The 19,090-nt window shown below is 40.9% G+C and overlaps 3 protein-coding genes across 5 annotated transcripts; 1 reads left to right on the plus strand and 2 right to left on the minus strand.

Annotated features, from left to right (window-relative positions):
* The first annotated feature begins 70 nt into the window (after nt 1-70).
* LOC133553353 (uncharacterized) lies at nt 71-12,932 on the plus strand. 2 transcript variants are annotated; one of them, XM_061901465.1, is made up of 2 exons: nt 71-3,566; nt 9,103-12,932. In XM_061901465.1, exon 1 carries the CDS (start codon nt 1,436-1,438, stop codon nt 2,888-2,890), a length of 1,455 nt encoding a protein of 484 aa, XP_061757449.1. In that variant the 5' UTR covers nt 71-1,435; the 3' UTR covers nt 2,891-3,566; nt 9,103-12,932. The 2 variants fall into 2 exon arrangements, with proteins under 2 accessions (XP_061757449.1, XP_061757448.1); XM_061901464.1 differs by lacking the exon at nt 9,103-12,932 and adding an exon at nt 6,334-6,500.
* si:dkey-85n7.8 (COX8 domain-containing protein) lies at nt 5,743-6,349 on the minus strand. Its single transcript, XM_061901469.1, has 2 exons — nt 6,175-6,349; nt 5,743-5,943 (listed from the first exon to the last, which is right to left on the minus strand). The coding sequence occupies exons 1-2, from the start codon at nt 6,307-6,309 to the stop codon at nt 5,830-5,832; spliced, it is 249 nt and encodes an 82-aa protein (XP_061757453.1). The 5' UTR covers nt 6,310-6,349; the 3' UTR covers nt 5,743-5,829.
* Nucleotides 12,304-15,531, minus strand: ubr7 (ubiquitin protein ligase E3 component n-recognin 7). Of its 2 annotated transcripts, none has more exons than XM_061901468.1 (12): nt 15,369-15,531; nt 14,944-15,087; nt 14,727-14,860; nt 14,559-14,619; nt 14,186-14,281; nt 13,996-14,049; nt 13,789-13,894; nt 13,651-13,709; nt 13,415-13,576; nt 13,185-13,350; nt 13,050-13,111; nt 12,304-12,933 (listed from the first exon to the last, which is right to left on the minus strand). In XM_061901468.1, the coding sequence occupies exons 2-12, from the start codon at nt 15,079-15,081 to the stop codon at nt 12,844-12,846; spliced, it is 1,128 nt and encodes a 375-aa protein (XP_061757452.1). In that variant the 5' UTR covers nt 15,082-15,087; nt 15,369-15,531; the 3' UTR covers nt 12,304-12,843. The 2 variants fall into 2 exon arrangements, with proteins under 2 accessions (XP_061757452.1, XP_061757451.1); XM_061901467.1 differs by having other exon boundaries at nt 13,651-13,715.
* Between the last annotated feature and the right edge of the window lie 3,559 nt (nt 15,532-19,090).

Raw genomic sequence — 19,090 nt, forward strand, 5'->3', positions numbered from 1 at the left:
ACACAAACCCCGTTTCCGTATGAGTTGGGAAATTGTTTTAGATGTAAATATAAACGGAATACAATGATTTGCAAATTATTTTCAACCCATATTCAGTTGAATATGCTACATATTTGATGTTCAAACTGATAAAAATTATTTTTTTTGCAAATAATCATTAACTTTAGAATTAATGATTTGCAAATTATTTTCAACCCATATTCAGTTGAATATGCTACATATTTGATGTTCAAACTGATAAAAATTAATTTTTTTGCAAATAATCATTAACTTTAGAATTTGATGCCAGGAACACGTGACAAAGAAATTGGGGAAGGTGGCAATAAATACTGATAAAGTTGAGGAATGCTCATCAAACGCTTATTTGAAACATCCCACGGGTGTGCAGGCTAATTGGGAACAGGTGGGTGCCATGATTGGGTATGAAAACAGCTTCCCAAAAAATGTGCACCCCTTTGTCCACAACTGCGTGAGCAAATAAACAAAAAGTTTAAGAACAACATTTCTCAAAGTGCAACGGCAAGAAATGTAGGGATTTCAACATCTACGGTCCATATCATCAAAAGGTTCAGAGAATCTGGAGAAATCACTCCACGTAAGCGACATGGCCGGAAACCAACATTGAATGACCGTGACCTTCGATCCCTCAGGCGGCATTTTATCAAAAACCGACATCAATCTCTAAAGGATATCACCACATGGACTCAGGAAGACTTCAGAAAACCACTGTCACTAAATAAAGTTTGTCGCTACATCTGTAAGTGCAAGTTAAAGCTCTACTATGCAAAGCAAAAGCCATTTATGTCAGTACTGTGACATGGCTTTATTTCGCTTCTTCTACGCAAAAGATGATTTGAACGGGCGAGACGTGAATGTAAGTACATGGTTTTTATTTATACACTAAAATACAAAAAGGCAAAACAAAAAGCACGCTCAATGGCGGATAATAATCTATGCTAAAACTTAGAACAAAAACAGCACAATGGCAATACTATATACAAAACAAACAGAAGATACTATAAAACGCACATGGCAAACCAAAAACTAGCACTGAGGCATATAAACAAAGAAGTCTTACGTGGCGTGGTCAAACAAACAGCGTGGCAAAGCATGAGGGTCCGGCAAGGAGTATTCAACACAGTCCAGTAGGTAAAGAAGCCAGGCCGAGGAAAAGAAAACAAATGACTTAAATACTGCTGTGGTAATAAGAACCAGGTGTGAGAGGCTGAGGATCGGGGCGTGACTAAGGGGACCAGGTGGAAACTAATGGGTTGGCATGGAAACAAACAAAACCAGGAAGTGCAAAATGTGAAGCAAGAGTCCAAAAACAAAACAGAACATGACCAAACATAAACCTGATTTACAGACATGACAGTGCCCCTCCATTAATGACATATTCCAGATGTCCAAAAGAACAAAACTATGATCAAAAGTCATGGGAGAGCGGGAGGGGGACATGGCGGTGGATCGCCAAACCACGTGTCCCCGTATCCAACGGGAGGGGTCAGGTGGCGGCGACGCGTTGAGGACCGAGGTGGGCGACCCGGGAATGGCCATATCCGTGGCCGACCCCCTTGGCATGGCGGACGACCACGTAGTGGCCAACGAGGAGGTCGGCACCCTTGACGTGGCGGACGACCACGTAGTAGCCACATCCGTAACCGACGAGGAGGTCGGTGCCCTTGGCGTGACGGACAACCACGTAGTAGCCACACCCGTGGCCGACAAGGAGGTGGACGCGTCGTCATCGTGGCAGGCGTTAGCGCTCGGCGTGGGCTTGGGCTTGGCGGTCGACGTGGGCTCGGGCTTGGCGGTCGACGTGGGCTCGGGCTTGGGCTTGGCGGTCGACGTGGAGCTGACACTGGCGGCGCTTGGCGACGTGGAGCTGACACTGGCGGCGCTTGGCGACGTGGAGCTGACACTGGCGGCGCTTGGCGACGTGGAGCTGACACTGGCGGCGCTTGGCGACGTGGAGCTGACACTGGCGGCGCTTGGCGACGTGGAGCTGACACTGGCGGCGCTTGGCGACGTGGAGCAGGCACGGGCGGCGCATGCCGACGTGGAGCTGACACTGGCGGCGCATGCCGACGTGGAGCAGGCACGGGCGGCGCATGGCGACGTGGAGCAGGCACGGGCGGCGCTTGGCGTCTTGGAGCTGGCACTGGCGGCGCTTGGCTTCGTGGAGCTGGCACTGGCGGCGCTTGGCTTCGTGGAGCTGGCACTGGCGGCGCTTGGCTTCGTGGAGCTGGCACTGGCGGCGCTTGGCTTCGTGGAGCTGGCACTGGCGGCGCTTGGCTTCGTGGAGCTGGCACTGGCGGCGCTTGGCTTCGTGGAGCTGGCACTGGCGGCGCTTGGCTTCGTGGAGCTGGCACTGGTACCAACCGTGGATGTGGACTTTGACGTGGACTATGACGTGGACTTGGACGTGGACGTGGACTTGGAGGTTGACGTAGAGCAGGTCGTGGCGCTAGCCGTGGACTTGGTTGTGGCGCTAGCCATGGAGCAGGTCGTGGTGCTAGCCTTGGACTTGAACTTGGTGCTAGCATCAGACCTGAACTTGGAGCTAGCCTTGGACCTGGACTTGGTGCTAGCATCGGACTTGGTCTGGGACTTGGTGCTGGACTTGGTCTTGAAGCTGGACGTGGACTTGGTCTTGAAGCTGGACGTGGACTTGGTCTTGAAGCTGGACGTGGACTTGGTCTTGAAGCTGGACGTGGACTTGGTCTTGAAGCTGGACGTGGACTTGGTCTTGGAGCTGGTCGCTGTGGCTTGGAACCGCACCGGGCAGAACCAACCCACAAGCTCCCAGCCCCAGCCCCCCCTCAAGGAGTGGCTGCCAGAAACTATCACCATAATCTGGAAGTCTTTTGGGGAGGGCGGAGGGCGGTGAGGAGGAGGGCAGAATCCTCCCCTTTAAATTGTCCATATTGTCTTTCTTTTGTTGTCTTGGTTTGATTATCTGAAAAAAAAAATTGTGGCTTGGGGGAGGCTTGAGTCTTGGGGGGCGTGGCATGAACCTTGGATGGCTGTGATTGCTGTGATCTGTTGTGCAACATTTTTTGATAATAATTTATCACGGTTATGGGGTTTGAATCTTCTGATGGAGGTGGGTGATTAACTGAGAAAGATTTGAAAAAAAAAATCCTGGTCTGTGATGTCTGTTGACGGTGGCGTGACGTTGTCCTGGCAAGTCTGAGGAGCATGCGGTCCACTTCCGCCCTGAGTGGGAGGAGCTTGCTGGCGCAGCGCTTCCTGTCTGCACCTGGAAGCCTTACCTGCCGTCCTCCGTCGAGAGCGGCGCTTCCGGCAAGCCAACATTTCGTCATCTTCTGGCCAGGCGAAGTCTATGGGTACTTCTTCACCCTTTGGCCCCAACGTCAAACCTCTTTGCGCGAGGGAAGAGTAGCGCCGTGTTTCCTCCTCCATCGCGCTCAGCACCGCCAAAGACGCCTCGTCGAAATCTCCTGCGAAGAAGCTAATATGCTGGCTTCTTTTGTCAGGACTGTGACATGGCTTTATTTCGCTTCTTCTACGCAAAAGATGATTCGAACGGGCGAGACGTGAATGTAAGTACATGGTTTTTATTTATACACTATAATACAAAAAGGCAAAATAAAAAGCACGCTCGATGGTGGATAATAATCTATGCTAAAACTTAAAACAAAAACAGCACAATGGGAATACTATATACAAAACAAACAGAAGATATTATAAAAGGCACATGGCAACCAAAAACTAGCACTGAGGCATATAAACAAAGAAGTCTTACGTGGCGTGGCAAAGCATGAGGGTCCGGCAAGGATAGGTTGGTGCGTGGTCATGAGTATTCAACACAGTCCAGTAGGTAAAGAAGCCAGGCCGAGGAAAGGAAAACAAATGACTTAAATACTGCTGTGGTAATAAGAACCAGGTGTGAGAGGCTGAGGATCGGGGCGTGACTAAGGGGACCAGGTGGAAACTAATGGGTTGGCATGGAAACAAACAAAACCAGGAAGTGCAAAATGTGAAGCAAGAGTCCAAAAACAAAACAGAACATGACCAAACATAAACCTGATTTACAGACATGACAATTTATCAACAACATCCAGAAACGACGCTGGCTTTCTGAGCCCGAGATCATCTAAGATGGACTGATGCAAAGTGGAAAAGTGTTCCGTGGTCTGACGAGTCCACATTTCAAATTGTTTTTGGAAACTATGGACATTTGTGTCCTCGGGAACAAAGAGGAAAAGAACCATCCGGATTGTTATAGGCGCAAAGTTCAAAAGGCAGCATCTGTGATGGTATGGGGGTGAATTAGTGCCCATGGCATGGGTAACTTATACATCTGCGAAGGCACCATTAATGCTTAAAGGTACATACAGGTTTTGGAGCAACATATACTGCCATTCAAGTAACGTTGTCATAGACGCCCCTGCTTATTTCAGCAAGACAATGCCACACCACGTGTTACAACAGCGTGGCTACATGGTAAAAGAGTCCGGGTACTACATTGGCCTGCCTGTAGTCCAGACCTGTCTCCCACTGAAAATTTTGAAGCCTAAAATACGACAACAGAGACCCCGCACCCGTTAAAAAACTTAAGCTGTACATCAAGCAAGAATGGGAAAGAATTCCACCTGAAAAGCTTTAAAAATGTTTATTGAGTGTTCTTAAAAGAAAAGGTGATGTAACACAGTGGTGAACACGCTCTTTTCCAACTACTTTGGCACGTGTTGCAGCCATGAAATTCTAAGTTAATTATTATTTGAAAAAAATAAAATAAAGTTTTTGAGTTTGAACATCAAATATCTTGTCTTTGTAGTGCATTCAATTGAATATGGGTTGAAAAGGATTTGCAAATCATTGTATTCAGTTTATATTTACATCTAAAACAATTTCCCAACTCGTATGGAAACAGGGTTTGTAGGTTAACCACATATGCTAAACTATCTGAACAAAACAGTCACATTTAAAAAATAAAAAAAACTAAGCAAATATTCATATCTAATCTTAAACCTTGAGATGTTTTATTTTATTTATTCTTTACTATTATCATTATTCCACCAACTAAATCATTTTCGAAAAGGCTTTAAACTGAAAATGTACAATATCCTGCAAGAAATGTGTACATATGTTCATAATAACAGGATGCACAAAAGTTATCGAAGAACAAATACAGAAAAGTCATTTTGGTTTTCAGGTCTCATTTAAGGGACGATTTGGGCAATTTGCATTTTGCTGTGTTTTTGTGTTATGTTCTAATCTGCCGCGTCTTTATTTTGTTGGTAGAATAACTTTGGTCACCTCTATTCCAAAACCTTGCAAACATCGAATAATAATGATAGCATGTGCTGAGCTTGCACTACATTAGTGCTTTGATTCGACCTAGTTAGATTAGATATATCCCTCCAGCTCTGTGGGGGGCCTTTTGCTTCCAGGAAATGATGTCATCAAAGTAAACACATTCCTCCCCAAACTCTAACTTCCTGTTTAGAAAACTTGATGTGTTGTTTTATTTTCTACCGCAGTCTTTTGCTTCACCTACTTAGCAACAGATGAACAACAAATGAACAGCAAATTAACAACGATATAACATCGAATGGACAAGAAATGGACAACAAGTGAACAACAAATCGACAACAAATGGGCAGCAAATTAACCCTTCTGAAAATTATTTGATAGCTGCTACTTGTTGATGAGGTCAGACAGAAAGAGGTAAATGTCTTGAATTGATGTGAAAATAAATTCAACAATCAAATGTAACAATTGTTTGTTTTGCATTTATTGGAATAATGTAGGAATAGTCTTGGTGTTTTGATGGGCGGAAAGAAAGAAGGGCACACAGGTTCAGGTTCTGGGTTTCTGGCGAGACCTCTGGCGATACTCTGGCAGATGGTGGAGAATCCAGGCCGCCGGGGCCAACATGGCCACCGCAAACACAGACATCACAAAAAAACTTTGCTGTCACAAACAAGAAAATAGCATGAGCCTCTGTCACTTTAAACACTTTTCATGACCAAAATTACAAGTTTTGAATGATAAAAGGGTGAAAAAGGGAGTATAATTTCACATATGTGAAAAATGAAAATGAAAGTTTATTGTCAATACAAGAATAAATCATTTTCATAACTTCACTGATTGATGACAATAAAACATGACAAATATACAATAAACGTGTTTTTTAGTTCTTACCAAGGCTCCGATCTGATTTCTGGGAGGTTTGCTGTAGATCATGGACGTGCTATCCTTCAGGGGATTTTGAGGACGACAAAAAAAGCCCTTAGAGACGCCATTGACCTTCGTCAAGATTCTGCTGGCCATCATCATAAATGATGTTGTGTTTGCTTCCAGCTGCACCAACACACAAGGAGCGAGTGAGGCGGGGCCTGGAGTGCGGGAGGGGCAACAGAACAGCTGATTACATTTTGTCCAGAGAAGAAAAGACTTTACGTGATGGAAACATCTTTGAAGACACACACACACACACACAGGAACAAGAGATTAAAGGGAGTTTGGAAGCCAAATTGTTTAATTTGAATTATAAAGGCAATTAATGCATTTGTCCATCCATCCATTTAATACCGCTTGTACCTTTCCGGGTATGAAATTAAAATAAGTAGTTGAGTTATTGTTATCATTGGATGAATGTTATGTAAATATGTAACCTTTATTTTTATGTTTATGTTGCTACGGGCATAAGCGTACGTACTGTCTCTTTAAGAGGCTGCTACTCTTATAAGCAGCTCAGGAGCTGTTACTCTGATTGATGAGTTAGTTAAGAACCGAGCTACACAGTTTCTTACGTTATTGTTTTGATTTGGTGGAAAAACCTATTATTATTACTCCTGTTTCGTTGATAGTTAAGTTGAATAACCTTTTTTTTTTTTGCATCGGAGTGCTGTGGAAGTGTTTCAGGTCAACTGAAGCATACGCATAAAACTGTGGGGCATCCAACCAGATCCACCACAGTCAACAAAAGAAAAAATATCTTGTTCATTTAGATATTTTATTTATTCACATATTCAGGAAGGGCAGCACGGTGGAACAGGGGTTAAAGTTAAGTTAAAGTGCCAATGATTGTCACACACACACTAGGTGTGGTGAAATGTGTCCTCTGCATTTGACCCATCCCCTTGATGACCCCCTGGGAGGTGAGGGGAGCAGTGGGTAGCAGTGGAATCATTTATGGTGATTTAACCCCCAAATCCAACCCTTGATGCTGAGTGGCAAGCAGGGAAGCAATGGGTCCCATTTTTTTTTTTATAGTCTTTGCTATGACTCGGCCGGGGTTTGAACTCACAACCTACCAATCTCAGGGCTAACACTCTAACCACTAGGCCACTGAGTAGGTCACTAGGCCACTGAGTAGGTTAGTGCATGTGCCTCGCAATACGAAGGTCCTGGGTTCGATCCTGGGCTCGGGATCTTTCTGCGTGGAGTTCGCATGTCATCCCCGTGAATGTGTGGGTCCCCTCCGGGTACTCCGGCTTCCTCCCACTTCCAAAGACATGCACCTGGGGATAGGTTGATTGGCAACACTAGATTGGCCCTAGTGTGTGAATGTGAGTGTGAATGTTGTCTGTCTATCTGTGTTGGCCCTGCGATGAGGTAGCGACTTCCCCGCCTTCTGCCCCATTGTAGATGAGATAGGCTCCAGCGCCCCCCGTGAACCTGAAAGGGACAAGCGGTAGAAAATGGATGAATGGATGGACTTATTCAGGACATTAATGAACAATCTGCTGTTCACACTGTAAATGACGAGTCTAGCATTGTCACTAATTTTCATATATGTAGTTCCCTAGTCTGTTGTTGGTTCACAATTGCATTCCTGTCATAGTAACATATTTACTGTGAAATATCTTTGTAACTATTTACTTTAACTGCAGAGCTGTGATTTTACGGTTAATTACAATAAATTATATGCTATAACCTAATGTTATTCTTATACTTCATTACAATGAAATTGCTGTAACGTAACAGTTGTAAGGTTATAGATAAATGGTTCTCAAATGGGGGTACACGTACCCCTGGGGGTACTTGAAGGTATGCCTAGGGGTATGTGAGATTTTTTGAAATATTCTAAAAATAGCAACAATTCAAAAATTCTTTATAAATATATTTATTGAATAATACTTCAACAAAATATGAATGTAAGTTCATAAACTGTGAAAAGAAATGCAACAATGCAATATTCTGTGTTGACAGCTAGATTTTTTGTGGACATGTTCCATAAATATTGATGTTAAAGATTTGTTTTTTTGTGAAGAAATGTTTAGAATGAAGTTCATGAATACAGATGGATCTCTATTACAACCCCCAAAGAGGGCACTTTAAGTTGATGATTATTTATATGTGTAGAAATTTGTATTTATTTATAATTGAATCACTTGTTTATTTTTCAACACGTTTTTAGTTATTTTTATATCTTTTTTTTCAAATAGTTCAAGAAAGACCCCTACAAATGAGCAATATTTTTGCACTGTTATACAATTTAATAAATCAGAAACTGATGACATAGTGCTGTATTTTACTTCTTTATCTCTTTTTATCAACCAAAAATTTGTATTTATTTATAATTGAATCACTTGTTTATTTTTCAACATGTTTTTAGTTATTTTTATATCTTTTTTTCCAAATAGTTCAAGAAAGACCCCTACAAATGAGCAATATTTTTGCACTGTTATACAATTTAATAAATCAGAAACTGATGACATAGTGCTGTATTTTACTTCTTTATCTCTTTTTATCAACCAAAAATGCTTTGCTCTGATTAGGGGGTACTTGAATTAAAAAAATGTTCACAGTGGGTACATCACTGAAAAAAGGTTGAGAACCACTGTTATAGATAATTACGCTCCCTGTTTAACAGCATACTACCACTTACTGTATAAGAGTGATCCATGGAGCCCCTTTAGAGACAAATCTGTTTGAATTTACAGTAATATATTGTGATGTCACTGCTGGACTATTATTACAGTACTTTACTGTGAAATTACTGTTTTATTGCTGTGAAATACTATTATATTTACTGTAATTTGAATATTACAGTAATGTTTGGTTGCAGTATTTTACTGTAAAAAACACTGTTAAATGCTGTGAAATCCTGGTATTTGTTTACAGTGTGTGTGAGTGGCAAGGAGGCGCCAGCGCCCCCCGCAACCCCAAAAGGGAATAAGCGGTAGGAAATGGATGGATGGATGAGTGGCAAGGGGAGCAAAGTGGGTGGAGTGTCTTGCCCAAAGAAACAAGCTGGATTCATACCAGGTACCCTCAAGTTTCTCCACGAGCACTGTACCGTCTGAGCCACGCTGCCCCAAACGTTCCAGTGATACAAGATAAAAAAAATGTATGCACATGCACATTCAGGGTGCATGTGCACTAATCAGGAGCACTTCCACAGGGAGACAGGCCTGCCTGCACAGAAGTCAAACATCAATGTCCATCTTCAATCAACAACAACAACAAAAGAAAGTAAATCAAGTTAATTTGTGACTGAAATGTTGAAGAACAACAAATTCCTTCATTATTAGATGAGCTCAAAATGGATGAGAGAAAGTTGACTTACAGTGCACGTAAAAAGTATTCACAGTGCTTCAGCTTTTCCACATATTATGTTACACCCTTATTCCAAAATGGAATAAATTCATTTTTGTCCTCAAGATTATACACTCAATACCCCATAATCTTTTTTTTTTTTTTAACATTGATTAAGAATAAAAAAAAATTTTTAAATCATATGTACAGCCGCTGCTCAATACTTTGTTGATGAACCTTTGGCAGCAATTACTGTCATGATCTATGGTCTGGATTATGTTTTTTATTTTCAATTTAAGACTCCTTCGGTTCCTGTTTTTGTGCACCCTTGTTTGTTTTAGTTACCATGGTTACTTATTATTTCCACCTGCTTCTGATTAGTGTTCACCCACTCACCTGCTGCCTGAGCACTAATCAGAGGCATTGTTTAAACCTGCCTTGCCCTCCAGTGAGTGCTGGAGTACTGTATTATTTGATGTGGACTGCCTTTTTTTGGAAGCTAAGAGCTATTCCCTGGATCCCGACTCCTGTCCCTGTTTGCTGTTTCCTGGTTTCTGGTTTGTGTTTTCCTCGCCGTATTTTTTTAACATTAAACCATATTTTTATTTTCCAAGCCTGTCATCTTTGCATCTTGAGGTTCGTCACCAACACCACCTGACAATTACAGCCTCAAGTAGTTTTTAATACAATGCCACAAGCACCTATTTTGGGGCAGTTTCACCCAATCCTTTTTGCAGCATCTCTCACACTCATCCAGGATGTTACTGTTCATTACTGCATTCAATTTAGTTTAGTCAGGGAGGTCACTCTGTCAGAGCTACAGCATTCCTTTGTGGAAGGAGGAGAACCTTCCAGAAGGACGACGATCTCTGCAACAAACCACCTGTATGGTAGAGTGGCCAGACGGAAGCCATTTCTTAGTAAGAAGTTTGCCAAAACTCATCTGAAAGACTCTCAGAACATGAGACATTAAATTATCCGGTCTGATGAAACAAAGATTGAACTATTTGGCATAAATGTCTGGCATCATGTTTGGCGGAAACCAGGCACGGCTCATCACCAGGTCACTAGCATCTCTACAGTGAAGCATAGTGGTGGCAGCATCATACTGTGGGGATGGTTTTCAATGACAGGAATTGGGAGACTAGTCTGCATAGAGGGAAAGATGAATGCAGCAATGTTTCCTGTGTGAAAACCAAACACTTCCCTTCCAATATGATGGAGTGTGAGAGGTGCTGCAAAGAGGACTGGGTGAAACTGCCCAAAGATATGGTGTGCCAAGCTTGTGGCATCTTATTCAGAAAGATTTGAAGCTATAATTGCTGCCAACGGTGCATCAAAAAAAGTATTAAGCAAAGGCTATGAATACAAGTGATTATATATATATATATATACATATATAATATGTGTGTGTATATTTTTTTAACACCTTTGCAGATTTTCAGCTTGTAAATATAAAGTATTGGCTTACAATTTTTGAGAACAAAAGTTTGTTTATTCCATTTTGGAATAAGGCTGTAACATAACAAAATGTGGAAAAAGTGAAGCGCTGAGAATACTTTCCAGGTGCGCTGTAGTTTGTGGTGGGTTTAATGTACATAGGATGACAGTACGGCTAAACATGGAAGAATGGGTAGATAAAATGATGGGACAGGAAGACAGGTGAAGGTAGACACAGGTAGCAACAGATCAATTAATAAAAGTTAGCAGAAAATCAGCCAATTTACATACAGGTGTTAATAAGTGTTACAATGTGTAAACTGCCATGATGGTAGCTGCTGCTGTTGAAGGAAATAGAGAATGCAATGCGCTCTGTGAAAATAATGCGGGCAACATTTTTAACCGGCAATGCTTAAATGAGCAGAACGCGTCAACATCACATTATGAATAGGTTATTATGAATGTGTCTACATTACAAATAAATTTACAGAATATGTATAAAACATTGATGAATGTGTTTGGATGTTTTTAGAAAGCTCTGAATGCCAAATATTACGAACCCCAATATTAGCTGCCTCGTGCTAGCGTTTAACATTTCAGGGTGGTCTTTCATTGTGTGCAGCCTAAGGCACATCTTTGCAATATTCATGCTGTTTAATCAGCATCTTGATATGGCACAGAGATGTATTATCTTGACAAAGAAGTGCTCACTAACACAGATTAAGACAGATTTGAGAAGAATAGGTATTTTGTGTGTGTATATAGTTAGTTTTAGGTCTTTGAGTTCAACTCATGAAAAATGGGAGCAAAAACTAAAATGTTGCATTTATATTACTGTTCAGAATGTGGTTTTGTTTCACGAAGAGATTGGGAACGATAGGAAATTAAAAAACAAAAACATTTTCAGCATTATAAAGTATTTTGTATCAAACAAATTACGACAAAAAAAAATTACAAATTGTTTAAATGGAAGAAAACTTTAATTTTTGTGGCTCCTGGAAACGTTGGTGCCCTGAGGAACCGCCTGTTTGTGTAATGGTTAGCCCTGATGTCAGAAGAGGCACCAATGCCTTTTGAGTTGATTTTTAATGCATATGCTTTAATTAATATGTGTGTGTGTATATATATAAAAATGTACTTTGTTGTAAAACTATCTTGTTTTCCTCGTGGAGAAGTTTATAAGTTTGGATATATATTCTTCCAGATTGGCAGCCACATTCATTAATTCATTAATTTATCTATTTCCTCATTCATACTGTCAAATGATTCCATTTTAAGAATAATCACACTTATGCATTTCTTGCATGCATATTTGAAATGAACTTATAAAAAAAAAAGACTCCAATATTGTGAGACAAATGCAATTTTATTGTCAGAATGTTATACAGGAAGATTTTTTATCTGTTAAAAACTTCCTAACAATTTCACCTAATATGCCATTGGGTGTATATTTTGAAGTGAACTTTACCATTGAGCTGAACAATCTGATCCCCACTCATCTTTGCACTGACCTCATCACTGACCATATAACACACTTTCAGGTAACCTTCAGAGGTTAAGGTAAATGAGTATGTGCTGTCAAAATAATCTACGTGATTAATCTGCATTTTTGCACAAATAATGCAATTTTGTGATTAATCTCGACTGTTAAATTGTTTACTTTGACAGTCCTAGTATAAGGTAAAAACATTGGTAGTAAACAGACGACACATGCATACAAACTTCACAGGCGCAGACTAGTTTTTATTTTTCATTTAAAAAGCATCACTGTCACTGACCTTTAACCCCTGAAATGAAATGTGAACAACAAGCATTGTTCATCAAGACAAAACACTAAACAGACTGTGATGGAGCAGCAAGAGGACATCCGGTGAAGGTCAAAGGCCATCAGGCACAGTAGAAGCGTCCGTCGACTTGATTTCTTTTGCGACTCTGCTGCTGCTCGAAGAACTGCCGAATGTCCTCAGATGTCACAACCTGTCGCATGAAAAATACACCAGCCATGTGACTGTTCCACCTTGTACTCTTTAGACATTGTTAGCAGTAGCAACCCCACTTGGTCAAATGTGGTCTTGAATGTTCGCAGCACTTACCTTTCCTTCTGCAGCAAACCTCTGCAGGAAGTCTTTCAGTTCACTCTTCATGTCGTTGTATCCTGACAGGAAGTAGAATAAACTCAGCGCACACATTTGACCGGTTGTTTTGCTGGCGCCATCAATTTTATTTACCGTGAATGATCTCCAGCTGCTGTACTCTGTTCAAGTTGTCTAGCGCTGACATCAGAGGATCGTGACTTTGTTCGCACTGTTCCTCACTCTTTCCTTTGTCCTCGTAAGCAAGGACAGTATCCAACTCATCCAGCAGAAAGGAGACACCTGCCTCTGACAGGCTTCCCTAAAGAAAGCAGAAGACGTGTTACCAGCTTTGCTCGTGAAACAGAAGGTCAGACTTATAGCACCTGGCAGGCGCTGCAGCGGCACAGCTTTGAACGCCACTCCGACGGCCAAAATACCGCTCCAGACCGGGCACGCTTAACACCCGTCGCCTGTAGCTGCTTCATTCTGCAACTAGGATCCTCCTGACAAACTCTTTTGCAGCTCGGCTCAGCAACGTCATCCACCTGAATGAAGTCAATAAACCGTGAAAAGCCTGTTTCCTTTTGGAGGTCATTTGAAAATCTGACAATATCCTCACCTTGTCAGACCGTTCCAGGTGGGCTTCTGTGTCCTTCACCTCTGACTCAACTGCAGGACCTGCAACTGGAGAGAGGAAATCACAATACAATATTGATCCTAAAGGAGATTCTGGAGAATTAGATCAGAAAAGGTTTACCTGCGATATGATCGGCATAGCACCACAAGAACAGGTTTTTGTTCATACATGACTCACAGATCATCTCCTGCAGCTCTACACAATCTGGAACTTCACAGCCCAGATGCTGGAAGCAAAAAACACATGCACACACAGACATACACACCCAATGTTAGATAGTCTACAATACACATGACTAAGTTAATCCTAAAATTCCGAAAAACGCACCCGACCATGCAGCCAATCCTCACATAACACACACTGGATCATTTCATCTTCAACCTGTGAATAAAATCATTGAATGAAAAAAAAACTGCTTGGGAAGGTTTTAAAAAATGTTGGTTTTTTTTTTAGAACTAAAATAAACATAAAAGGGACAAGTGTGCACAGTCAATGTCAAAGAGTGCCAGAGTGTCACCTGGTCTTCTGGGTCAGGGTACGGCCGACGGCAAGTACAGTACTCTCCAAAGAAGTTATGACTGTATTTATTCAGAGTGTTGAAATCCTCCTTGTCCTAACATAAATGGACAAAAGATTATTAGAACATTGAAGGACAAAAATAAGTGGTACAATAATAAAATAATTTGCTAATGACTGAATTTCCAAGTTTATTTGACATGTGGTTATTGTTTTTTTAAATCATTTAGAAGAAGCCTAATCAGCCACATGTATCTCCAAATCTTATTAGAATGAGTGATCAACATCTGTTTGATGGAAAAAAAGCAGTAAACATTAGTGTGTATACAAACACACACATGCACACGCACTCATTAATCAGTCCAGTGACTCACAGTAAAGAGTTTACATCGCACATCTGCAAATTTCTTGTTCCCACAGTCACAGCGGAAGTTCCTGAAGAGCACAATAAAACAGAGCAACTTCATCAATATTCTCTTTTATTGACGGACTGACTGCAATCTATTTGATTTGTTACTGATCAAAAGGTGAAAGGTCATCACCTCTTGGTGTAGAGCTCAAACAAGTCGTGACCTTCATGGCATTTGTACGAACACGCCAAACACACGCCAGCTGCTTCGCCTCCTTTTGGTGTGCATGTGTTGCAAGCGTACAAAGCCTGACGCTTCACATAACCCTGCACACACATGCACCAATCATTCGAAACATCAACATTATTTGCTGTGACAACATGATGGGATCTTCTATGTGACAGATCACCTGAGGATAGGAACAGTGATCTGAGTCACTTCCGGCCAACACAGCAGAAGCTTCTTCTTGCAGCTCCTGGTCCTCCTGCAAGACATCCACCAAAGACACAGTCTGCTCCTCTGACGTCACTAAATGCTCCTCAGACATCTTGAGCTGCCATACAAAACGTGCAATTAATACAACTAACAAGAAGTATATTAGAGTGAACAATTTCAATACCTCAACAATCACACATGCAATGGGGCGAAAGTACCAATAAGATGAACAAATTACACAATTTATGTTAGCATATAATCACTAAGTGAGCAAGAAGAATACAATAAAAACTTCGTGCTGAGCTTTACAGAGAACTGCAAAGCTGCGCTTGTGCTAAAATGGCCGTTATCGATTCAAACTGGATAAACAATAAATGTGATGAATAATGCAACTATTACCCCACGTAGCCTGGTAGTCAGTTAGACAATGTAGTAAAACGAATGAATCATTATCATTCACAGGTCCTCAGACACTGTTGTCAAAACGCTAGCTAATGCTAGCTAATGCTAATTGCGACCACAACATCCGGTTCTTCTTATTTTTCTTCTTCGCGTACCCAAGCCGGTTGTTATCCAGCTTAATGGTGCAATACTGCCACTTTCTGCTACGGAGTGTGGGTCATACAGTCCGTTTATCCATTTTCCTACCGCTTCTCCTCTCGCGGTCGCGAGGATTGGTACGTGGAGCCCTTTCACAATTTAAATCCCCATTTCACAAATATCCTGAAAAAACAAACAAACAAATTATAATCCAATCAATCCAATCCACTTTATTTATATAGCACATTTAAACAACAAAATGTTTCCAAAGTGCTGCACAACAAAACTAAACAATATTCAAATACTATCCTGAGCTTCACCAATAACTGAATAAAAACAAAAAAAAACTAAAAATATAATGCCAAAATAAAAACAATATAAAATAAATATGATTAAAACATTTTAAAAAAATGTAAAGGGTAATACCAATTAAAACAGTAAATAGAAATCAACATTTCAAAAACACAGAGGACAACAGAGGGCCACACAACTTAGTGTTAAAAGCCAAAGAATAAAAATGGGTCTTAAGACAATCGAGACTTAAAACACTGTGGGAGCAGCTTAGTTCGAATATGGAGGGGCAGAGTGTTCCAGACCTTAGGGCCGACCAGAGAGAAGGCCCTGTCTCCCCTAGTTTTAAGTCTGGTCTTGGGCACCACGAGCTAGAACGCGCGCAGGATTGTAAGGTTGGATGAGGTCTGAGATATAATGAGATGCCAGTCCATGTAAAGCTTTAAAAACAAAGAGCAAGGTTTTGAAATCAATTCTAAAATGAACAGGGAGCCAGAGCAAACTCTCAAGGATTGGGATTGTATGCTGGCGTTTCCTGGCCCCTGTTAAAAGTCGTGCTGCTAATGCCAGCCATACTTGCCTTTGATTGATTTATTGAAACTTTTATTAGTAGATTGCACAGTTGAGTACATATTCCGTACAATTGACCACTAAATAATAACACCCAAATAATTTTTTAAACTTGTTTAAATCGGGGTCCACGTTAGTCAATTCATGGTAGTTCATGCTAACCTTGAGACCTCAGATTTCGGGAGGTGGGGGCTGGTCGGGGTGGGGCGGGGGCGTGGTTAAGAGGGGAGGAGTATATAGCTCGAATTCACCAAGTCAAGTATTTCATATATATATACACTGAAATAAAGTATTTTTCTTATTTATATATATATACATATATATATATACATATATATATATATATAAAATATATATATATAGAAATAAGATAAATACTTGAATTTCAGTGTATATATATATATATATATATATATATATATATATATATAGCTAGGATTAACTGAAAGTCAAGTATTTCATATATATATATATATATATATATATATATATATATATATATATATATATATATGAAATACTTGACTTGGTGAATTTGAGCTATATACCCCTCCCCTCTTAAACACGCCCCCGCCCGACCCCGACCAGAAACCACCCCACCTCACTCCCCACCTCCCGAAATCAGAGGTCTCATGAATTGACTAACGTGGACCCCGACTTAAACAAGTTGAAAAACTTATTTGGGTGTTATTATTTAGTGGTCAATTGTACGGAATATGTACTCAACTGTGCAATCTACTAATACAAGTTTCAATCAATCAATCAAAGGCAAGTATGGCTGGCATTGGCAGAACGGCTGAAATTCAAGTTTTTCTCTTATTTATATATATATATATATATATATATATATATATATATATATATAATAATAAGAGAAATACTTGAATTTCAGTGTTCATTTATTTACCCATATACACACACATAACACTCATCTACTCATTGTTGAGTTAGGTGTTGAATTGTCCATTGTTGTTCTATTCTCTGTCACTATTTTTCTAACCATAATGAACACCCTCTCTGATGATGCATGACTGTTTGGCATGCACAAAAGTGCTTTCATCAAATGCACTAGAGTCTGGAATCTTCCATCTCTGCCTAGCATGGCCCAAAACCGGTCAATCTTTGCTTCCTGAGGAAGATCTTCTCTGCAAAGCACTTGGTAGTCCATTACTTCTTCCTGGAGGCTATCCAGGTCCAATCGCAGCTGCGGCTTGGAACTTACAAGCATATTTCTTCATCTTACTCGTCGTCGGCGTCGCCATGGCTGTATTTTCCTCGTTATTCTGCACCATCTAAAAGCCGTAGATGTTATCGTCACATATGTATATACAGTAGAAAGCAGTATTGTCCTGTGTAAGAGTGTCACAAAATTGCTGTTTACGGCAGACGAACTGCTTTACGGTAGATGAAAACGTGACTGCTGTTGTTGTGTATTGTTACCGCGCTGGGAGGACGTTAATGAAACGGCCTAACAATAAACCAACATAAGAAACCAAGAACTCGCCCTCGATCATTCTACAGTTATAACGTCATTGGGCAGGCATGCTGTTTATATTGTGGGAAAGCGGACGTGAAAACAGGCTGTCGACACGTCACACAGGTCCGCATGGAGCTGGAGGGGGCGTGGCCTCCAGCTCCGCCTGAATTTCGGGAGATTTTCGGGAGAAAATTTGTCCCGGGAGGTTTTTGGGAAAGGCACTGAATTTCGGGAGAATCCCGGAAAATCCGGGAGGGTTGGCAAGAATGCATTATGCACCTCCGGATTGCCAGCATAAAGTGCATTGCAGTAGGCGACTCAAATACCTATCTAGTCCTTTACCCACACTCGCCTGCTCTATATGTTAACCCACCTCGTCCTAAGCCCCAGTATCCCTTAAATCCTATAATACAGTGGTTCTCAACTTTTTTTCAGGGATGTACCCCCTGTGAACATTTTTTTTAATTAAAGTACCCCCTAATCAGAGCAAAGCATTTTTGGTTGAAAAAAAGAGATCAAAAAGTAAAATACAGCACTATGTCATCAGTTTCTGATTTATTAAATTGTATGACAGTGCAAAATATTGCTCATTTGTAGTCTTTCTTGAACTATTTGGACAAAAATATGTAAAAATAACTCAAAACTTGTTGAAAAATAATCAAGTGATTCAATTGCACTCTTCAGCATCTACATGCTGCCGCTGGGTGACGTCATATACAAATACGGTATTAGCTTTCACTGTCATGCTGATGACACCCAACTCTACATGCCCCTAAAGCTGACCAACACTGTAGTCAGTTGGAAGCGTGTCTTAATGAAATCAAACAATGGATGTCCGCTAATTTTTTGCAACTTAACGCCCAAAAAACGGAAATGCTGATTATCGATCCTGCTAGACACCGACCTTTATTTAATAATACAACTTTAACATTTGACAACCAAATAATAAAACAAGGTGACTCTGTAAAAAAATCTGGGTATTATCTTCGACCCAACTCTCTCCTTTGAGTCACACTTTAAAAGCGTTACTAAAACGGCCTTCTTTCATCTCCGTAATATCGCTAAAATTCGCTCCATTTTGTCCATTAAAGACGCAGAGATCATTATCCATGCGTTTGTTACGTCTCGTCTCGATTACTGTAACGTATTATTTTCGGGTCTCCCCATGTCTAGCATTAAAAGATTACAATTGGTACAAAATGCGGCTGCTAGACTTTTGACAAGAACACGAAAGTTTGATCAT

This window comes from Nerophis ophidion, linkage group LG05 (assembly GCF_033978795.1).
Source record: "Nerophis ophidion isolate RoL-2023_Sa linkage group LG05, RoL_Noph_v1.0, whole genome shotgun sequence".
Lineage (NCBI taxonomy): Eukaryota > Metazoa > Chordata > Actinopteri > Syngnathiformes > Syngnathidae > Nerophis > Nerophis ophidion.

Excerpts from the sequence above, each read along its gene's own strand:
- si:dkey-85n7.8 (XM_061901469.1), bottom strand. The coding sequence starts at position 6,309 with ATGATGATGGCCAGCAGAATCTTGACGAAGGTCAATGGCGTCTCTAAG. Across the intron at positions 5,944-6,174 it reads GAAATCAGATCGGAGCCTTG|CAAAGTTTTTTTGTGATGTC; the intron begins GTAAGAACTAAA and ends TGTTTGTGACAG.
- LOC133553353 (XM_061901465.1), top strand. The coding sequence starts at position 1,436 with ATGGGAGAGCGGGAGGGGGACATGGCGGTGGATCGCCAAACCACGTGT.
- ubr7 (XM_061901467.1), bottom strand. The coding sequence starts at position 15,081 with ATGTCTGAGGAGCATTTAGTGACGTCAGAGGAGCAGACTGTGTCTTTG. Across the intron at positions 14,050-14,185 it reads ACCCTGACCCAGAAGACCAG|GTTGAAGATGAAATGATCCA; the intron begins GTGACACTCTGG and ends TTTTATTCACAG. Across the intron at positions 13,895-13,995 it reads AGGATTGGCTGCATGGTCGG|CATCTGGGCTGTGAAGTTCC; the intron begins GTGCGTTTTTCG and ends TTTTGCTTCCAG.